The 16817-nt window shown below is 42.7% G+C and overlaps 2 protein-coding genes across 7 annotated transcripts in view; one reads left to right on the forward strand and one right to left on the reverse strand.

The window, feature by feature from the left end:
• The window catches only part of cep44 (centrosomal protein 44), a 15653-nt gene extending 15441 nt beyond the window's left edge, over positions 1 to 212 (reverse strand). The window contains exon 1 of the mRNA XM_014209357.2: positions 101 to 212. The gene's annotated coding sequence lies outside the window, so the exon portion shown is untranslated. The remainder of the gene's footprint in view (positions 1 to 100) is intronic.
• Positions 1 to 14906, forward strand: part of LOC106610168 (F-box only protein 8) — a 15151-nt gene extending 245 nt beyond the window's left edge. Inside the window, exons 1-6 of one of the 6 annotated variants that reach the window (XM_045722712.1) lie at positions 614 to 1239; positions 4446 to 4878; positions 6094 to 6220; positions 6823 to 6941; positions 7032 to 7228; positions 12144 to 14906. In XM_045722712.1, the coding sequence (XP_045578668.1) occupies positions 1116 to 1239; positions 4446 to 4878; positions 6094 to 6220; positions 6823 to 6941; positions 7032 to 7228; positions 12144 to 12331 (1188 nt within the window). In that variant the 5' untranslated portion in view covers positions 614 to 1115 and the 3' untranslated portion in view covers positions 12332 to 14906. Of the gene's footprint in view, positions 1 to 613; positions 1240 to 3634; positions 4879 to 6093; positions 6221 to 6822; positions 6942 to 7031; positions 7229 to 12143 lie in introns of those variants that run through there. The other 5 variants (XM_045722716.1, XM_045722714.1, XM_045722715.1 and 2 more) reach the window with 5 other exon arrangements.
• The last annotated feature ends 1911 nt before the right edge of the window (positions 14907 to 16817 follow it).

Below are 16817 nucleotides of genomic sequence, written 5' to 3' on the forward strand. Positions count from 1 at the left end.
TATGTTACTTGCTATGTTATAGGCTAACGTTAGATTTTGTTGAGGTGACACGTTGTTGCAGCTACTGAAACATTCCATAACACAAAATATAATAAATTACCTTATATTTGAGTAGAAGTGCTAGCCAAATTAGCTATCTAGCTGGACATGTATTTAGTTTGTTTTGCCCGGGTAAATAACATAATTGCCGCGATTGGTTGCCATGATAAGTGAATCAGAAAAACTAGAAGGAAGATTCATAAGAGCACATTCATAGCTAGATGGCGTTAAAAGTTTTGTTTGTAGACTTCTAGTTTTAATGTCGATGGTAAACTGACGAGGATTTATGAAACAAGCTGAACTAACTAAAATACATGTAAAACGTCGTCTTTACTGTCTGTAGTTGAAAGGAAAACATAATTATTCTGGTTAGCTACCTTTAATGTGTTAGAAGAAACAAAGCAATGCACTGCAGATTTTTTCGTTAGACTGCTCTGTGTAGGCCGACCTTTTTACTAGAATAATACTTTTTTTTTAAACCAAAAAAAGAAATATTGTATATATCATAGTTAAGTACCATTCACAATCGTTAGATGGATTTACTCAGTTATAGCTACGTCATTTCCACCAATAACACGCGAAACGTCAAACCAGACAACAGTGCGTGTGAAAAGAGGAGGGCGAAAGGAGGAGTTGAAGAAGCCCCATATTGAGTGATGGGGCAGATTAGGCCTGTTGTCACTTTGTGAGCAGTTTTTCTCTACAACAGCGACGAGAGTGGGTCTTTTTGGACAGCATTTAACGGAAATGGGAGCATCTCGTTGTCGATAGGAGACCCACAACTATTCCCACCAAAGTTGTTTACGTTCTGGACTGTATATACGTCGCGGCGGCGGTAAAGTCTTCCATACAATTCAGGTAGGTGGCGCTGGTTACGATGGACTGTCATCGACCAGACGATCCTCCCCAATGGCTGGTTGGCTTGTATAATTATATTGAAGAAAGGCGAGGGCTTTAGGTCAATCTAGCTTGATAGTGAAATTATTATATATCAGCTGCAGAACATAACTTCAAGTTTGATGTTGTTTACAGCAAGACACTGAACATGTTTCCAGCCCACTACTGTCTGACTTTGTATGACAGTTTATCCAATTACTGAATTAGGCAAACGTCAACAGACGATGGGGCACATAACTCTAGTGCTTGACAGAGTATGGTCCCTCTGTTTACCAAGAGACAGTTATTATTACATGACTACAGGTATGTATGAATGTCCTTCTCACTAGCATAACGTTTGCATTAGTTTGTTAAAGATTGTACATTCAGTAGGCGGCTGATCGGAATGATTTCTCAGAATCTGTATGCTGCGTCACTTTATTGACTGTACACAGACCATTGGGTACAACATTCTCCGTACACACATGTACAGGTAGGCTACCACCTGTTTTTTCCATCACGAGTAAGTCAAAACCCACTGTAGATAGTTGCTCATTTGAAACAAATGATATGCTTGCAACCACCAGATTCAGTTAAAACACCCCCAAACCCAACTAATTTGAATGCCCCACCTCATGAACCAACTACCAATTTAGACCAACCATATGCCTGTCCTGTGCATTCGCAATACATCAATTCAGCCAATGTGATCACACCATGCACTGTGCTTTCTCTCCTTTTAAATGAGTGCAAGTTTTTATTTTTATCTACTGAATTATTTGTTCAGAAAATACTTAAAATAATTGACTCGCAAGCTAGGCCGTCATAAGTATGACAGTAAGACATCAATCCACATTTGAACAAATACACCCTTAGGTCAGTTGACCTAATCCATACAGTTTAGGCTATGTATCTAGACCTAGTCTTGGCCTACATGTCTAGAAACATCTATGACCTACAGTAACCCTCTCACCATGTAACCAGTAGACTCATGTCAACTTTAAAGATGCAATATGCCGAAATAGCTCTGCCTTTTCCTGGTTGCAAAAATGTTGTTAGTTTGCCTAATTTCAGTTTGTGACAAAATAATCAGTCAGTGTAGAGAATCATTGTACCATCTAAAACGCTGTGAAATATGTTTTCCGTATCCAAAAAGAGTGTATTTTCAGCTGTTTGAAGCTTGTGTACAAAAGTAAAAGATGCAAAAAAATAAACATAACGTGTATCATGGGCATAGCTTACAAAGAACATAACTACCACTTTTTTTTAGACTTGCTTTCAATGAGACTGACATATCTAGAACACACATTTCTTCGAATTTGGTCAGCTTGCCTAAAAAGTCACATATTGTAGCTTTAAGACATTCCCCAGTGTTTGAGTAGCCTACCGTCTTGATGCTCCCGCAGCAAGCAGGGAATGCTGAATAACAAGTGCAATGGCATTGCAGCAATGTAGCAGCAAGCAGCCTAGGAGCATGCCCGCATCACATGGGGGAACAAAGAATTGAGAACATGTGAGGAATTCCGAGTGTTAGGTTAAATAGGCTGGAATTGAGATTAAGCTGTAGTGACAGGGATGGATGATTCTAGCTTAATCCCAGATGTGTTTGTGCTGTCTTAACAATCACTACAGGAGTTGGCAAGCTGGAACAAACAAATCTGGGACCAGGCTATGATTCAGCTCTGAACCGTTCTAAGATGCTATTACAAGAGAGAAGAGAGTGCCTGTAGTGTGAACTGTCTGACTTTTTATTTGTCATGTGCCAACTACAACAGGTGTAGACCTTACAGTGAAATGCTTACTCACAAGCTCTTTCCGAACAATGCAAGTTAAATAAGAAAAAAGGGGAAACAAACGTGTGACAAAAAACACAAGAATTAGAAATGAAGCTACAAACCCACTCACTGAGACTGACTGACAGGGGAGTCGGAGAGAGTTGAATGCATGTCACCTAGCGGGTTAACTGAGGCTACTTCTGGTTTATAATGTAATACCACGTCGATCTGTGTTGTGGATAGGGTTTTTTTCATGGAGGAAAAATGGGGCCATAGCTGGCATGATAGAGGGTAAATGATAGCAGGCTACATGGTTTAGGCCTTGCCTCAGTTGCACTGTCTCCTGTTTGAAGGGGTAACGGTTTAGATGGCTAAAAATGGAAGGGGTAAGATAGTCTTTCCTGGCTAAAGGATTATAAGGGTAAAGATGGAGATGGGAGGCTTGATGCATATAGTAACTACACTGAACCAAAATATAAATGCAACATGTAAATTGTTGGTCCCATGTTTCATGAGCTGAAATAAAAGATCCCAGACATTTTCCATAGGCACAAAAAGCTTATTTCTCTTACATTTTGTGCACAAATTCGTTTACATCCCTGTTAGTGAGCATTTATCATTTTCCAAGATAATCCATCCACCTGACCGGTGTGCCATGTCAAGAATATGATTAAACAGCATGATCATTACACAGGTGCACCTTGTGCTTGGGACAATAAAAGGCCATTCTAAAATGTGCAGTTTTGTCACAACACAATGACACCGATTTCTCAAGTTTTGAGGGAGCGTGCAATTGGCATGCTGACTGCAGGAATATCCACCAGAGTTGTTGTCAGAGAATTTAATGTTAATTTCTGTACCATAAGCCGCCTCCAATGTCGTTTTAGAGAATTTGGCAGTACGTCCATCCGGCCTCACAACCGCAGACCACGTGTAACAATGCCAGCCCAGGACCTCCACATCCAGGATTCTTCACCTGCGGGATCGAAACTTAGGAGTATTTCTGTCTGTAATAAAGCCCTTTTGTGGGAAAAACATATTCTGATTGGCCTGGCCTGGCTCCCCAGTGGGTGGGCCTGTGCCCTCCCAAGCCCACCGATGGCTGCGCTGCTACCCAATCATGTGAAATCCATAGATTAGGGCCTCATTTATTTATTTAAATTTGACTAATTTCATTATGAACTGTAACTCTGTAAAATCGGTAATTGTTGCATTTATATTTTTGTTCAGTGTATTTCGAAATGGCTTGTTGTGCAAAGTCATATTAGAATCCTCCTCGAACCCTTAGAAACTGTTCCAGAGAGCACTTTCAGGAAGCAATTGCCTCTGCTTTCATGTGTCATCTCGCACACATTAGCCTAATCAAATCAAAGCAATCATTGAAATGTTTATGCGGACAAACAGCTAGGGTCTGAGTCCAGATTAAATTGACCCGTCACGGATGTTTCTCTATTTTGTGACAATCGCTGAGCCCTTCAGTGACTCAGCATAGCACGGTAACTCCAAGATAGATATGCCTACCATCAGCTGTTGCCATGCCAGTGACAAAAGTAACCAGGAAGTAATCCAGTTTCCCAAACATTTAAACAAGGTAGCACGATGGTGCACAGGAAAAACTCCCTAGAATGGCAGGAACCTAGGAAGAAACCTAGAGAGGAATCAGGCTCTGACTTTAATGCCTAGTAACTAGACCACTGAGCTACTTCTGTTTGATATTCCTCCTGAGGGAACCTATTCCCTATGTGACGCATGCAGGCTGTGCTGCCTGTGTTGTCTTGCCTATGCACCAGATCCTGCAGATGGGTCAGGGGCTGTGGAGGGTGGCCAGGAACCAGCAGCTGCAGCAGGAGTACGGAGAGCACTGGGACGCTGGACCAGGCCTTGACGGAGATCCCCGGGACTTGGGGATGGAGATGGGGGCTAACCCAGGCCAGGCTCCCCCCTCCCCCGGGGTGGGCGACCTGCCACCTCACCCCCACCCGCGGCGCCACCCCCAGCACTGCCAAGGGGCAGACATCTACCAGCTGCTGCGTGCCCGCCGGGGGAAGGGGCAGCAGGGTTTCATAGACCTGGAGATGCTTCCTCCAGAGCTCAGCATCACCATCCTGTCCTACCTGAACGCTACAGACCTCTGTCTGGCATCCTGCGTGTGGCAGGACCTGGGCCACGACGAGTACCTCTGGCAGGGGTGAGTAGTAGACTGACAGGGTCTGTGGAAGGGAGGCAGGGGTAAGTAGTAGACTGACAGGGTCTGTGGAAGGGAGGCAGGGGTGAGTAGTAGACTGACAGGGTCTGTGGAAGGGAGGCAGGGGTAAGTAGTAGACTGACAGGGTCTGTGGAAGGGAGGCAGGGGTGAGTAGTAGACTGACAGGGTCTGTGGAAGGGAGGCAGGGGTGAGTAGTAGACTGACAGGGTCTGTGGAAGGGAGGCAGGGGTGAGTAGTAGACTGACAGGGTCTGTGGAAGGGAGGCAGGGGTAAGTAGTAGACTGACAGGGTCTGTGGAAGGGAGGCAGGGGTGAGTAGTAGACTGACAGGGTCTGTGGAAGGGAGGCAGGGGTAAGTAGTAGACTGACAGGGTCTGTGGAAGGGAGGCAGGGGTGAGTAGTAGACTGACAGGGTCTGTGGAAGGGAGGCAGGGGTAAGTAGTAGACTGACAGGGTCTGTGGAAGGGAGGCAGGGGTGAGTAGTAGACTGACAGGGTCTGTGGAAGGGAGGCAGGGGTGAGTAGTAGACTGACAGGGTCTGTGGAAGGGAGGCAGGGGTAAGTAGTAGACTGACAGGGTCTGTGGAAGGGAGGCAGGGGTGAGTAGTAGACTGACAGGGTCTGTGGAAGGGAGGCAGGGGTGAGTAGTAGACTGACAGGGTCTGTGGAAGGGAGGCAGGGGTGAGTAGTAGACTGACAGGGTCTGTGGAAGGGAGGCAGGGGTAAGTAGTAGACTGACAGGGTCTGTGGAAGGGAGGCAGGGGTGAGTACAGTTAGAGGGCGTTCAGACTGAATAATTACAAAATAATGTCGCTAATTGGTATTTTGACCAAATAAGATAAGCTTTAAAAAATGTGATAAGTTCTGATGTTGTTGGTCAAAAGACCAATTATTGGCGAAAATATCAGAATTGGGCTCCCCGTGTGAATGCGGCCAATGAGAAGTGTGCTGCAGGACAGGACCTGATATGCCATTACAGATTCATCTATGTTTTTAATTGTCCACAAATCATTCAAATGGTGCTTGCCACAAGTAGGTATAACATTTACCAGGTTCTGTGTGACAATGTGCTTTTTTTAATGGTTCAAAGAGTTGATTGGGTGATCATGTTTCTAATTGCAGTCCTCCCTTTTTCTATGTCGCTCGCTTGTTCCCTGACTTGTTTGGTCTCTCTCTGTCTCTCTCTGGCTGTGTCCTAGTTTGTGTAAGTCCACATGGGGTCACTGTTCCATCTACAATCGAAGGCTTCCCTATGGCTTCTCATATAGAAGACTCTACATGATGCTAGATGAAGGCAGTCTGACATTCAACGCTAACCATCAGGAGGTAAGTCATCACTTTTTTACCTTTATCCCCAATGCCTCGTTCTCCTTTTATAAAGCATCGCTTCCCCACTGAAATACTCGGTTTCCCGGACATAGATAAAGCCGGCTTAATCTGTTTCCGGAAAATTGTTCCTTATAAGATTTGGCTAGATGTATACGGGCCAATTAGCTTTTTTTCTCTGTATGTTATTGGTTCTGCATAGATCAGCCTATGAATACCACAAAAAAATGATGATTTAGAAATAGTAAGTACACATCACACCCACCACACTTCAGCCCACCCTGAAGACAAATGACTACCAGCTAAATGACTTGTTTACTGCTGATGCATGCATTCTGAAAGACATCACAGCCTTGGAGGTCACTGCAGGTCAAAGCCTGGTTCCCTAGAATCTGTGGAACATTCTAATGGCGTTATTTGGTCTGTCTGTGTATCGCTAAGTGGATTAGGCTCACTATGGCCAGCCACTTAAAGGGCATGTGATAGCCCCACTGTGTGATGGACTGAGATGGTGCTGTCTGGGTCTCTTCTCTCTACTCTCCCCCTCTAATCCCTCTTTCTCTGTGTGTGTTTCATGTTGATCCACTCTCTCTCTCCAATAGGGTATCAGTTACTTCATGTCCAAAGGCATACTGGTGGACCACCCCAAGGACCTGGCCAAGTTCATCTTCTGCACTCGCACGCTCAACTGGAAGATGCTGAGGGTATACCTAGATGAGAGGTGGGTTTTCTTCATCGAATTCTCACTGGGCTTTTCTCAAATTCTCACTGGGCTTTTCTCAAATTCTTATTGGATTGTCTCTAATTGCAGGAGAGATGTGTTGGACGAGCTGGTCACGCTGCACAACTTCAGTAACCAGTTCCTGCCCAATGCACTGAGGGACTTCTTCAGACACATCCACGCCCCAGAGGAGAGGGGCGAATATCTAGAGACGCTCATCACCAAGTTCTCCCACCGCTTCTGCGCCTGCAACCCCGTCCTGGTCCGGGAGGTGGGTCTCAGCCCAGGTCAGTGCACTGCAGGGAGTTGGAGTTCTAATCTGCAGGGTGTTGAGGGAAGTCAGATGAGTGGAGGGGATTGTAGTTCTGGTGCGCGTTATGTTAATTCAGCCCATGTGAGGGGAGGGAGTTGTAGTTCTACAGGATGTTTAGTTTAGTGGAGGGAATTGTAGTAATAAATTAATCCATGGGAATTGTAGTCCTGACAGGTGTTTAGTTAGAGGCAAGATGTGTGTGGGTGCTGCAATGTTTGTTTTTCTTTTTTTTTGCCGACGATCTAGACGTCTGCCCGCGCTACAGACTGCTACATCGGTCTGCTAATACAGGTCTACTAATACTAGTAAAGGCCCAGCGCACTACTTTGTAAGAGATGGGCCTACCGAGTGGCACAGCAGTCTAAGGCACTGCATCGCAGTGCTAGAGATGTCACTACAGACCCGGGTTCGATCCCGGGCTGTATCCCAATCGGCTGTGATCGGGAGTCCCATAGGGTGGCACACAATTGGCCCAGTGTCGTCCGGGTTTAGCCGTGGGGGCTTTACTTGGCTCATCGCGCTCTAGTGACTCCTTGTGGCGGGCCAGGCGCCTGGAGTATGACCCCCAGCCTGTGGCTGGCTTCCAGGTTAAGGGGGCGTGTGTTTAGAAGTGCGGTTGGGTGGGTCAGGTTTCGGAGGACGCATGACTCGACCTTCGCCTCCCCGAGCCCGTTGGGGAGTTGCAGCGACGAGACCAGATTGTAATTGGGGAGAAAAAGGGGGTGAAATACAAAAATATATACAGTCAGGTCGATAAATATTTGGACATTGACAATATTATTATTTTAGCTGTCTACCATAGCATATTGGAGTTGAATGAATATGAGCTTTAATTTGAGGGTATTTTCATCCAAATCGGGTGAACAGTGTAGGAATTACAGCACTTTTTATATGTGGTCCCTCCATTTTTGTCCAAGTAATTGGACAATTGGCTGCTCAGCTGTTCCATGGCCAGGTGTGTTATTCCCCCATTAGTTTATTTACAGGTAAGCAGATAAAAGGTCTAGAGTTGATTTCAAGTGTGGCATTTGGAATCGGTTGCTGTTAACCCTCAATATGAAGTCCAAAGGAGCTGTCACTGCCAGTGAAGGAAGACGTCATTAGGCTGAAAAATCCAAACAAACCCATCAGAGAGAAACATTAGGTGTGGCCAAATCAACTATTTGGTACATTCTTAGAAAGAAAGAACACACTGGTGAGCTCAGGAACACCAAAAGGCTCAGAAGACCACAGAAAAACAACTGTGGTGGATGACAGAATAATAATTTCCCTGGTGAAGAAAATCCCCTTCACAACAGTTGGCGTGACCATGAACACCCTCCAGGAGGTAGACGTATGTGTCAGTCAACATTCAAGAGAAAGTTCATCAGAGTAAATACAGAGGGTTTACCACAAGATGTAAACCATTGGTAAGCCTCAAACAGGAAGACCATATTAGAGTTTGCCAAAAAACATCTAAAAAAAAAAACCTGTACATTTCTGGAACCACATCCTATGGACAGATGAGACAAAGATCAACTTGTACCAGAATGATTAGAAGTGTATGGAGAAGGGCAGGAACTGTTCATGATCCGAAGTATACCACCTCATCTGTGAAGTATGGTGGAGGTCGTGTTATGGCGTGGGCATATATGGCTGCTTCCCTTGTATTTATTGATGGGACTGCTGACAAAAGCAGCAGGATGAATTCTGAAGTGTTTAGGGCTACATTTTCTGCTCAGATTCAGCCAAATGCTTCAAAATTCATTGGACGGCGCTTCACAGTGGAGAGGGACATTGACTCGAAGCAGACTTCAGGCAGTCATTGACTGCAAAGGATTTGCAACCAAGTATTAACTCATTTGATTGTTAGTTTGTCCAATTTATGTATAAAAATGGTTGTAATTCCTAAATGGTTCATACAATAATTTTGACAAAACCGTTAAAATAAAGATGAATCTACACTTAAAGCACATCTTGATTGTTTGTCTATATTTTTACTATTTTCTACATTAGAATAATAGTGAAGAAATCAAAACTATGAAATGGCATGTGGAATCATGTAGTAACCAAAAAAGTGTAAAACAAATCAAAATATATTTGAGATTCTTCAAAGTAGCCACCCTTTGCCTTGATGACAGCTTTGCACACGCTTCACATTCTCTCAACCAACTTCATGAGGTAGTCACCTGGAATGCATTTCAATGAATAGGTGTGCCTTGTTAATTTGTGGAATTTCTTTCCTTCTTAATGTGTTTGAGCCAATCAGTTGTGTTGTGACGACAAGGTCAGGGTGGTATACAGAAGATGGCCCTATTTGGTAAAAGACCAAGTCCATATTATGGCAAGAATTTTAAGACCTGAAGGTCCGTCAATTCCGGAAAATGTCAAGAACTTTTAAAGTTTCTTCAAGTGCAGTTGCAAAAACCATCAAGCGCAACGATGAAACTGGCTTTCATGAGGACCGCCACAGGAAAGGAAGACCCAGAATTACCTTTGCTGCAGAGGATAAGTTCATTAGAGTTACCAGCCTCAGAAATTGTAGCCCAAATAAATGCTTCAGAGTTCAAGTAACAGACACATCTCAGCATCAACTGTTCAGAGGAGACTGTGTCAATCAGGCCTTCATGGTAGAATCGCTGCAAAGAAACCACTACTAAAGGACACCAATAAGAAGACGAGACTTGCTTGGGCCAAGAAACACGAGCAATGGACATTTGAGTCCAAATTTTTGATTTTTGGTTACAACCGCCGTGTCTTCGTGAGACGCAGAGTAGGTGAACGGATAATCTGCATGTGTGGTTCCCACCGTGAAGCATGGAGGAGGTGGTGTGATGGTGTGGCTTGCTTTGCTGGTGACACTGTCGCTGATTTTATTATAATTTTTTTTAACTATTTTATTTTTTTATTCAAGGTACACTTAACCAGCATGGCTACCACAGCATTCTGCAGCGATACGCCATCCCATCTAGTTTGGGCTTAGTGGGACTATCATTTGTTTTTCAACAGGACAATTACCCAAAACACACCTCCAAGCTGTGTAAGGGCTATTTGACCAAGAAGGAGAGTGATTGAGTGCTGCATCAGATGACCTGACCCCCACAATCACCCAACCTTAACCCAAGTGAGATGGTTTGGGATGAGTTGGACCGCAGAGTGAAGGAAAAGCAGCCAACAAGTGCTCAGCATATGTGAGAACTCCTTTTAAGACTGTTGGAAAAGCATTCCAGGTGACTACCTCATGAAGCTGGTTGAGAATGCAAAGCTGTCATCAAGGCAAAGGCTGGCTGCTTTGAAGAATCTAAAATATATTTGGATTTTTTTGTTTACTACACGATTCCATGTGTGTTATTTCATAGTTTTGATGTCTTCACTATCCTTCTACAATGTAGAAAATAGTACAAATAAAGGAAAAACCCTTGAATGAGAAGGTGTCCAAACTTTTTACTGGTACTATATATTAATTTAGATTTTTCAGGGGGTGCTTCAGCACCTGATAATTCCCGTGGCTATGGTAAGTGGGTGTTGTAGTACTGGCAACAGATGGATTCAACCAGTCTAGACGTAGATCAGCTTTAGAGGACTGAGCCCTAGAAGACCCAAGTACTGTAAAAGGCCCTTTACTCCACTAGGAGCTAAACGGAATAGGTGATGTCACTGTAAACACCTGACATCATGCGTCTGTCTGTCTGTTGACAGCGCCTGCAACCACCTGCCAGTTTCTGCCACAGTTGAACAACTCCTAACTCGGGGTCCACGCTGAACAAATCCCACAGGCTTTAGGTCTTCTCTCGTCTGTTGATCTCCCCACAATGGCTCTGTAATTTACAAAGGGCTCTGGTGTTGCACTTGACCCAAGTTGTCCTGTCCTTGTTGCATGAATCAAATGTGAGAAATCTTTGTACTAACACTGTCATTGGTCCCTAAAGCCACAATAATCCCACGGGCTTAAAGTGTTAGGAGAGTGAGGGCAGCGCTCCAGCCAACCACAGGACGGCGTTGTAATAACATCTGGCGCGGTTCTCGGCCGTTCTGCGTCGTCCTGGAGGAGAAGTCGGCTGATTTATTATAAACTTACTGGCGATAGAATTGGCAGAGCAGTAACGGAGGAGCGGAGATGTACGCTCTCACACTTTCTCTCGCTCTCTCCAACTCTAAAGAGACCCCCCCTGTTCAACCCCTCTTAGTCTGCCCAGAACCAGGGCTGATACCCACACTGTAAGGTCTGAGAATATGAGTAGACACGTCTCTTTCCTTCCCTGTTATGTGTCCTGTCTTAAAGAACTATAATTCACACTTCAGAATGTGCTTATTTTTTTCTTTCTTTTTTGTAGACGCGTCATTATGAAACTATTTTTTTCTTTATCTGCCCTTCTCTTGTTCTGATGCTCTTTTCTGGTCTTCCCTTTACTCTGTCTCCCTGTCGTTTTATTCTTAAACTCCCACCCACCCTCTCAGCCAAGTGATGACCACACAATGAACAGAGAAAGTATTGCTGGACTGAGAAAGACATCAACTAAAACATTGGGGCTGGCTAATATATTGAATACATGTATATTACTAAGCAAGATAAAATATGTATTTTGTTGGCGTGTGTGTGCCCCATCTCCATTATTGATCTAAAATAGTTTTTTAGGTAAACACCATCACTTCTATATATGTGTGTATGTAATTTAGCAGACGCTATTCTCCAGAGCGACGAAGTGCCTTGCTCAAGGTCACATCGGCAGATTTTTCACCTTGTCAGCCCAGGATTCAAACCAGCGACCTTAATGGCCCAACTCTCTTAACCGCTAGGCTAGCTGCCACCCCACGTATACAACTTTATCTTCATTGGGTGCTGGGACTTGTTTGACCACTCTCCCAGTTCTCTCGCTCTCTCTCACATTCTGTCCATCTCTCCTCTCCAGATGCCGTGTATGTGCTCTGCTACTCGCTCATCCTGCTGTCTATAGACTTGACCAGCCCGCACGTCAAGAACAAGATGTCCAAACGCGAGTTCATCCGCAACACGCGCCGCGCTGCCCAAAACATCAGCGAGGACTTTGTCGGCCATCTTTACGACAACATCTATCTCATCGGCCACGTGGCGGCCTAACCAGGAAGTGACGAGGAGTGGTGTCGGTGAAGTACACGAACCAGTGATTGCACTGATGCAGGATACTACTTTGGACAATAGTTGTTGCTGGTCATTCTAAATATAGGGTTCTGTACTGCTAGCGATGATGCTTGTTTCCATACTGGGTGGGAGGCGATCTGTTCTCCGGCTGTAGAGCCAATGGAGACCAAGTAGCGTAGAGATTTGGCCCGCCCACATGAAGTGACATCTTAAGGTGCGAGGCCTCAGACAGGCTAGACGTATATCCGGCACACAAGTAGCATACGACAATATAACCAACTACTTCCAGCTTAACCACGCAGAAGTGTAGCTCCAGTATGTTAACAAAGTCCAGAAGAAGTTAAACATATGCTATGAACAAGGATTGAATATTATTACAGCAACAATTAGCAGTTGTGGTTCACATTATGCTCTGTTTTGGTTTGTGAGTTACTCTAAGTATGAGTTTTGAGTTTAATATTCTGGTTTTCTTTTTTAAATGTTGTTTTTGTTGGAAGGTTTTTTACAATTAGAAGAACTTAAAAGAATGACTAATGGGGCTGGTAGAAACTCCGCTGCGTTTTTGTCCTTTACTTTGTGAGCTGGATTAAATTGGATGGAATTAATATGAATTTCCAAAAGGCACAACAATAATTAGTCCAACCACATTTACAACATGGAATCCTTTCATTTTTAGCAGAGCACTTCAAAGGACTATTTGCGTCCATTCCAAAGTATTTTATGAGTTGTAAAGTAATCACCATGGGTCATACTCTGAAATGATGTGTGTGGATGACTCTAATGTCCATGGGAATCTCAGAGAGTCCAATTTTGAGTTTGTAATGTGAACTCTCATTTACATGCATCTCAGCTGGGTCGTATTAATTAGTGTGAAAAATTGAAAATGTTTTTCGCTTACGGAAGATGAAAATAAATGTTTCTTATTGGACAAGTCCAATTTAGTTTCTCAATGTTGCAATCTATTTTCTTCTATTTGGCACCTAACTAACACAACACTGGTAATACAGCTCTTTGATTGTTGATGGAAAAGTAGGTGTCAAAGTTGAGGACAATTTTTCAGTGAGTTTTTACCTGTGCCCAAGCTGTGATAGGTAATGTTGGTAAATGAAGTTGTTAGTGTATCTGTTACCTTATCCTTTTGTGTTGACAAGCATTCTACCCCTTCAAAACAGTCTGGATCCCAAATGGCATCCTATTCCCCTATGTGTTGCACTACAGTTGAACAGGGCCCATCGGGCTTGGGTCATAAGTAGTGCACTATATAGGGAATGGGGTGCCTTTTGGGACACATTCCGGCACTGACTAGCACCGATGCCTGCATTTACTTAGGCAGCCCAATTCAGATTTTTTTTCACCCACTCATTGGTCTTTTGACCAATCGAATCCGATCTTTTCACACTCAGATCTGATTGGTCAAATGACCAATTAGTGAAGGAAAAAAAAGATTAGAATTGGGCTGCCTGTGTAAACAGCATAAGTGAAACCACAGATATGAACGTTAATCTTTCTCACCATCCTTTGCGGAATACATTTATCTTGTGATTTGTTTTATGTGTGTGACTCTGGACTGATGCCTCTATCATGTTTAAATCTTCCTGTCAATCTCTAATCTATTCTATGACTGCAACCTCTCACTCTTTCTCTCCCTACCTCTCCCCAGTGACTCTAAGGGCTTGATTCTATTTGTTATAAATGTCCAGAAATATGTCATCTAGATCAGACATGCCTCTCTGACATGTAGAATAAGGAATCATGTACACTCTATTTGTGACATTTCTATATGCAGTGTTCAGTAGATTGCACGTGACCCAGGACTACAAGATTGTTACTAACTAGTGAGCACTTTAACCAGGGGGTGTTTTCTCTCCACACTGCTGTCTTCTGAATCATATAGATATATATATATATATATCACACTATTTAGTTCTCACATATCTGAAGGACTGTTTGTTTTCTATCTGTTGTCTTAGCCATGCAGTCTTTATTATTAGTTATAGTGCCAATAAACAAAATGTTAAAAATGACAACCAAACTGACATGTGAACATGAGCAGAATAACTACTGTGGTAAATGTTTGCATACAATTGATTAAAACACAGATTTTATTTGCACATGTATAGAGATTTATATTTAAAAAAAACATTTTATTTTGATGTATTTTAACAGATCTTTTTTCTTCTCATAAGTTGACCTGTTTTTGCACTGACATTTTGTATGAGCACTGGACTGCATGCAGAGAACTGAGTCTTTGCGCAGTAAATGTTCTCTACTACCATGATCAATTTAAGTGATTTGAGATTATTATTGTAATATTTATGAAATGTTAATTACACTTAGTTTAACAGCAGCAAATGACAGTACAGACTTTTTTTTCTTTTCTTCAATTCCATTGTACATTTTGGTTTCCGGTGTGGATTTATGGATTGAGAATTTTATAGACAATTCCCGTTTCAACAGCCTAACGAAACCATTTACATCTGAGATAGGTTGCTGAATGACAACACTGGAAATGAAACATGTCTAGATTGTATACAAATAAAACTTTGACAAAATATTCCCCTTGTGTTGAGCTGTGACTATTTCTACAGTGATCATAATGTTTTGATATTCAAGATTGTGTCCATTACTGATTCACCCTTCGACTATGTACACTATATTTACGAATTAAGTCCCCTATATACACCTCTCAAACACGGCTCTCAAAACTACCAAACCTCATTTCAAAGCCCCGATCCATAGTGTATATATTAAACAGAGTTCCTCTGAGCCTGTCGGTGTATAGATAGACGGGAGTAAATCAACTCCAGACACAACATGACCCTCGACCTCTAGCAGAGTGTGCTTTATGTGCTGTAAATGAAAAGAGCGAGCGTCACAGGGGCCGTCAGCAGAGAGATACAAGGCCCTTAGCGCTGCATGGGAGAGGGGTCAATCTGAGAAAGTTTAGAGAGTGGTGATGCAATGTGTGCCCTGACCCTTTTTAGCTCTCCATAGCGCAGGGAGACACAAGGGACCATGTCAAGGAGGGAGAATATATAACTCAACTTTATCTGTCTTCCTCAGACTCATTTCAGGGCCTACAAAAAAAAACATAGCAAAGCCAAATACTAGGCTAAACTGGATGGAGAACTGAAATGGTTCATGATTGAGTGGTTGGTAACCTACTTTAGAAGATACGATCCATTGGCTTAATGATTCATTTACTACCAGCTTTTTCGGTAAAAACACATGTTCGTACTAATTAAGATATGATTAATATCATTGTTGCAACAACCATGGGGTTATTCTACATTGAGGACCTATATAACTGTGCCAAAAGGAGCTCCAAGCTCCTTCCATTACTCGTATTATATAAAAGCAATACTATTTAAGCAAATCCTACATGCAAGTTACATCAGTTCATAGGAATCGTCGTGTTTAATTGACTGACATAAGTGACTTTCTGATAAGGCAGATTCTTAACTTGAGTAAAGCGATTACGCACGAGTTGACCGTGTAAATCAGTGGACGAGTTGTGCCAAACAATCGACTTATGCGCATAGGGAGGAAGGATGGGACATAAGATATCAAAATAAGGATTACAGTTAGTTAACCACGCTGAACATAAAATGGTACATGCAACATTAATATAGTTACATGTAAGTGTCTTATTATTATTATTTATGCACTTTGTAGTAATTTGCAACATTAAATTGAAATTGTGATAGTTTATTATTCTGCACTATTTATTTTTTTATTACACATAACTTATTAGCCTAGCTCATACATGTACATTTATTGGGCCATACCGTTCGTTTAATTTAGTCTAGGTGCATCTGAAACTGAAATGTATGATGATTTTTTTTTCTACCTTCCAATGAATAGGCTATATTTGATTCTGCTCTGTTCCCATAGACTAATCAGGGTTTCCGACAGTTGATGCTGTTTATACAGGTAACATTTTTTTTTTCGGGGTGGCTGACACAGAGGTTGCCTTTAATTTGGAATGATTGATGAAGTCCTTACGGTTCTCCAAATTCTGCAGTTTGTCAACACAACTACCTGCTGAGGGAGCGGGACGCCACGCTGTCGCTGCTGAGGCGCACGGTCTCTGGATGAAAGCAGGGGAAATTTGGGTAGGCTTCGAACCCATAGCCTAGCCTATATTATAAAACTACGCTGTACTTTTACTAATAATAGCAATAATAATAACAATAATAATTCTAATATAACGTTTACCAACATTCATATTGTATATTATTGAGGAACAGTAGGCCTATGCTAAAATTAACCTTCAAAATAGGCCATATACAAAATGCAGTTTGAGAGTTCAAGATAAACTCTACCTACGTTTACGAATTTTGTAGCAAACGTATAATATCTTTCTGGATAGGTAACGGCGAATGTTGAGTTCCATTTACCAGACTTTTGGTCATGTAAATAAAAAACGGATGCTAATCTGAAAGAAGCCAGGCCTATACTGCAC

The sequence above is a fragment of the Salmo salar genome, chromosome ssa08, assembly GCF_905237065.1.
Source record: "Salmo salar chromosome ssa08, Ssal_v3.1, whole genome shotgun sequence".
Lineage (NCBI taxonomy): Eukaryota > Metazoa > Chordata > Actinopteri > Salmoniformes > Salmonidae > Salmo > Salmo salar.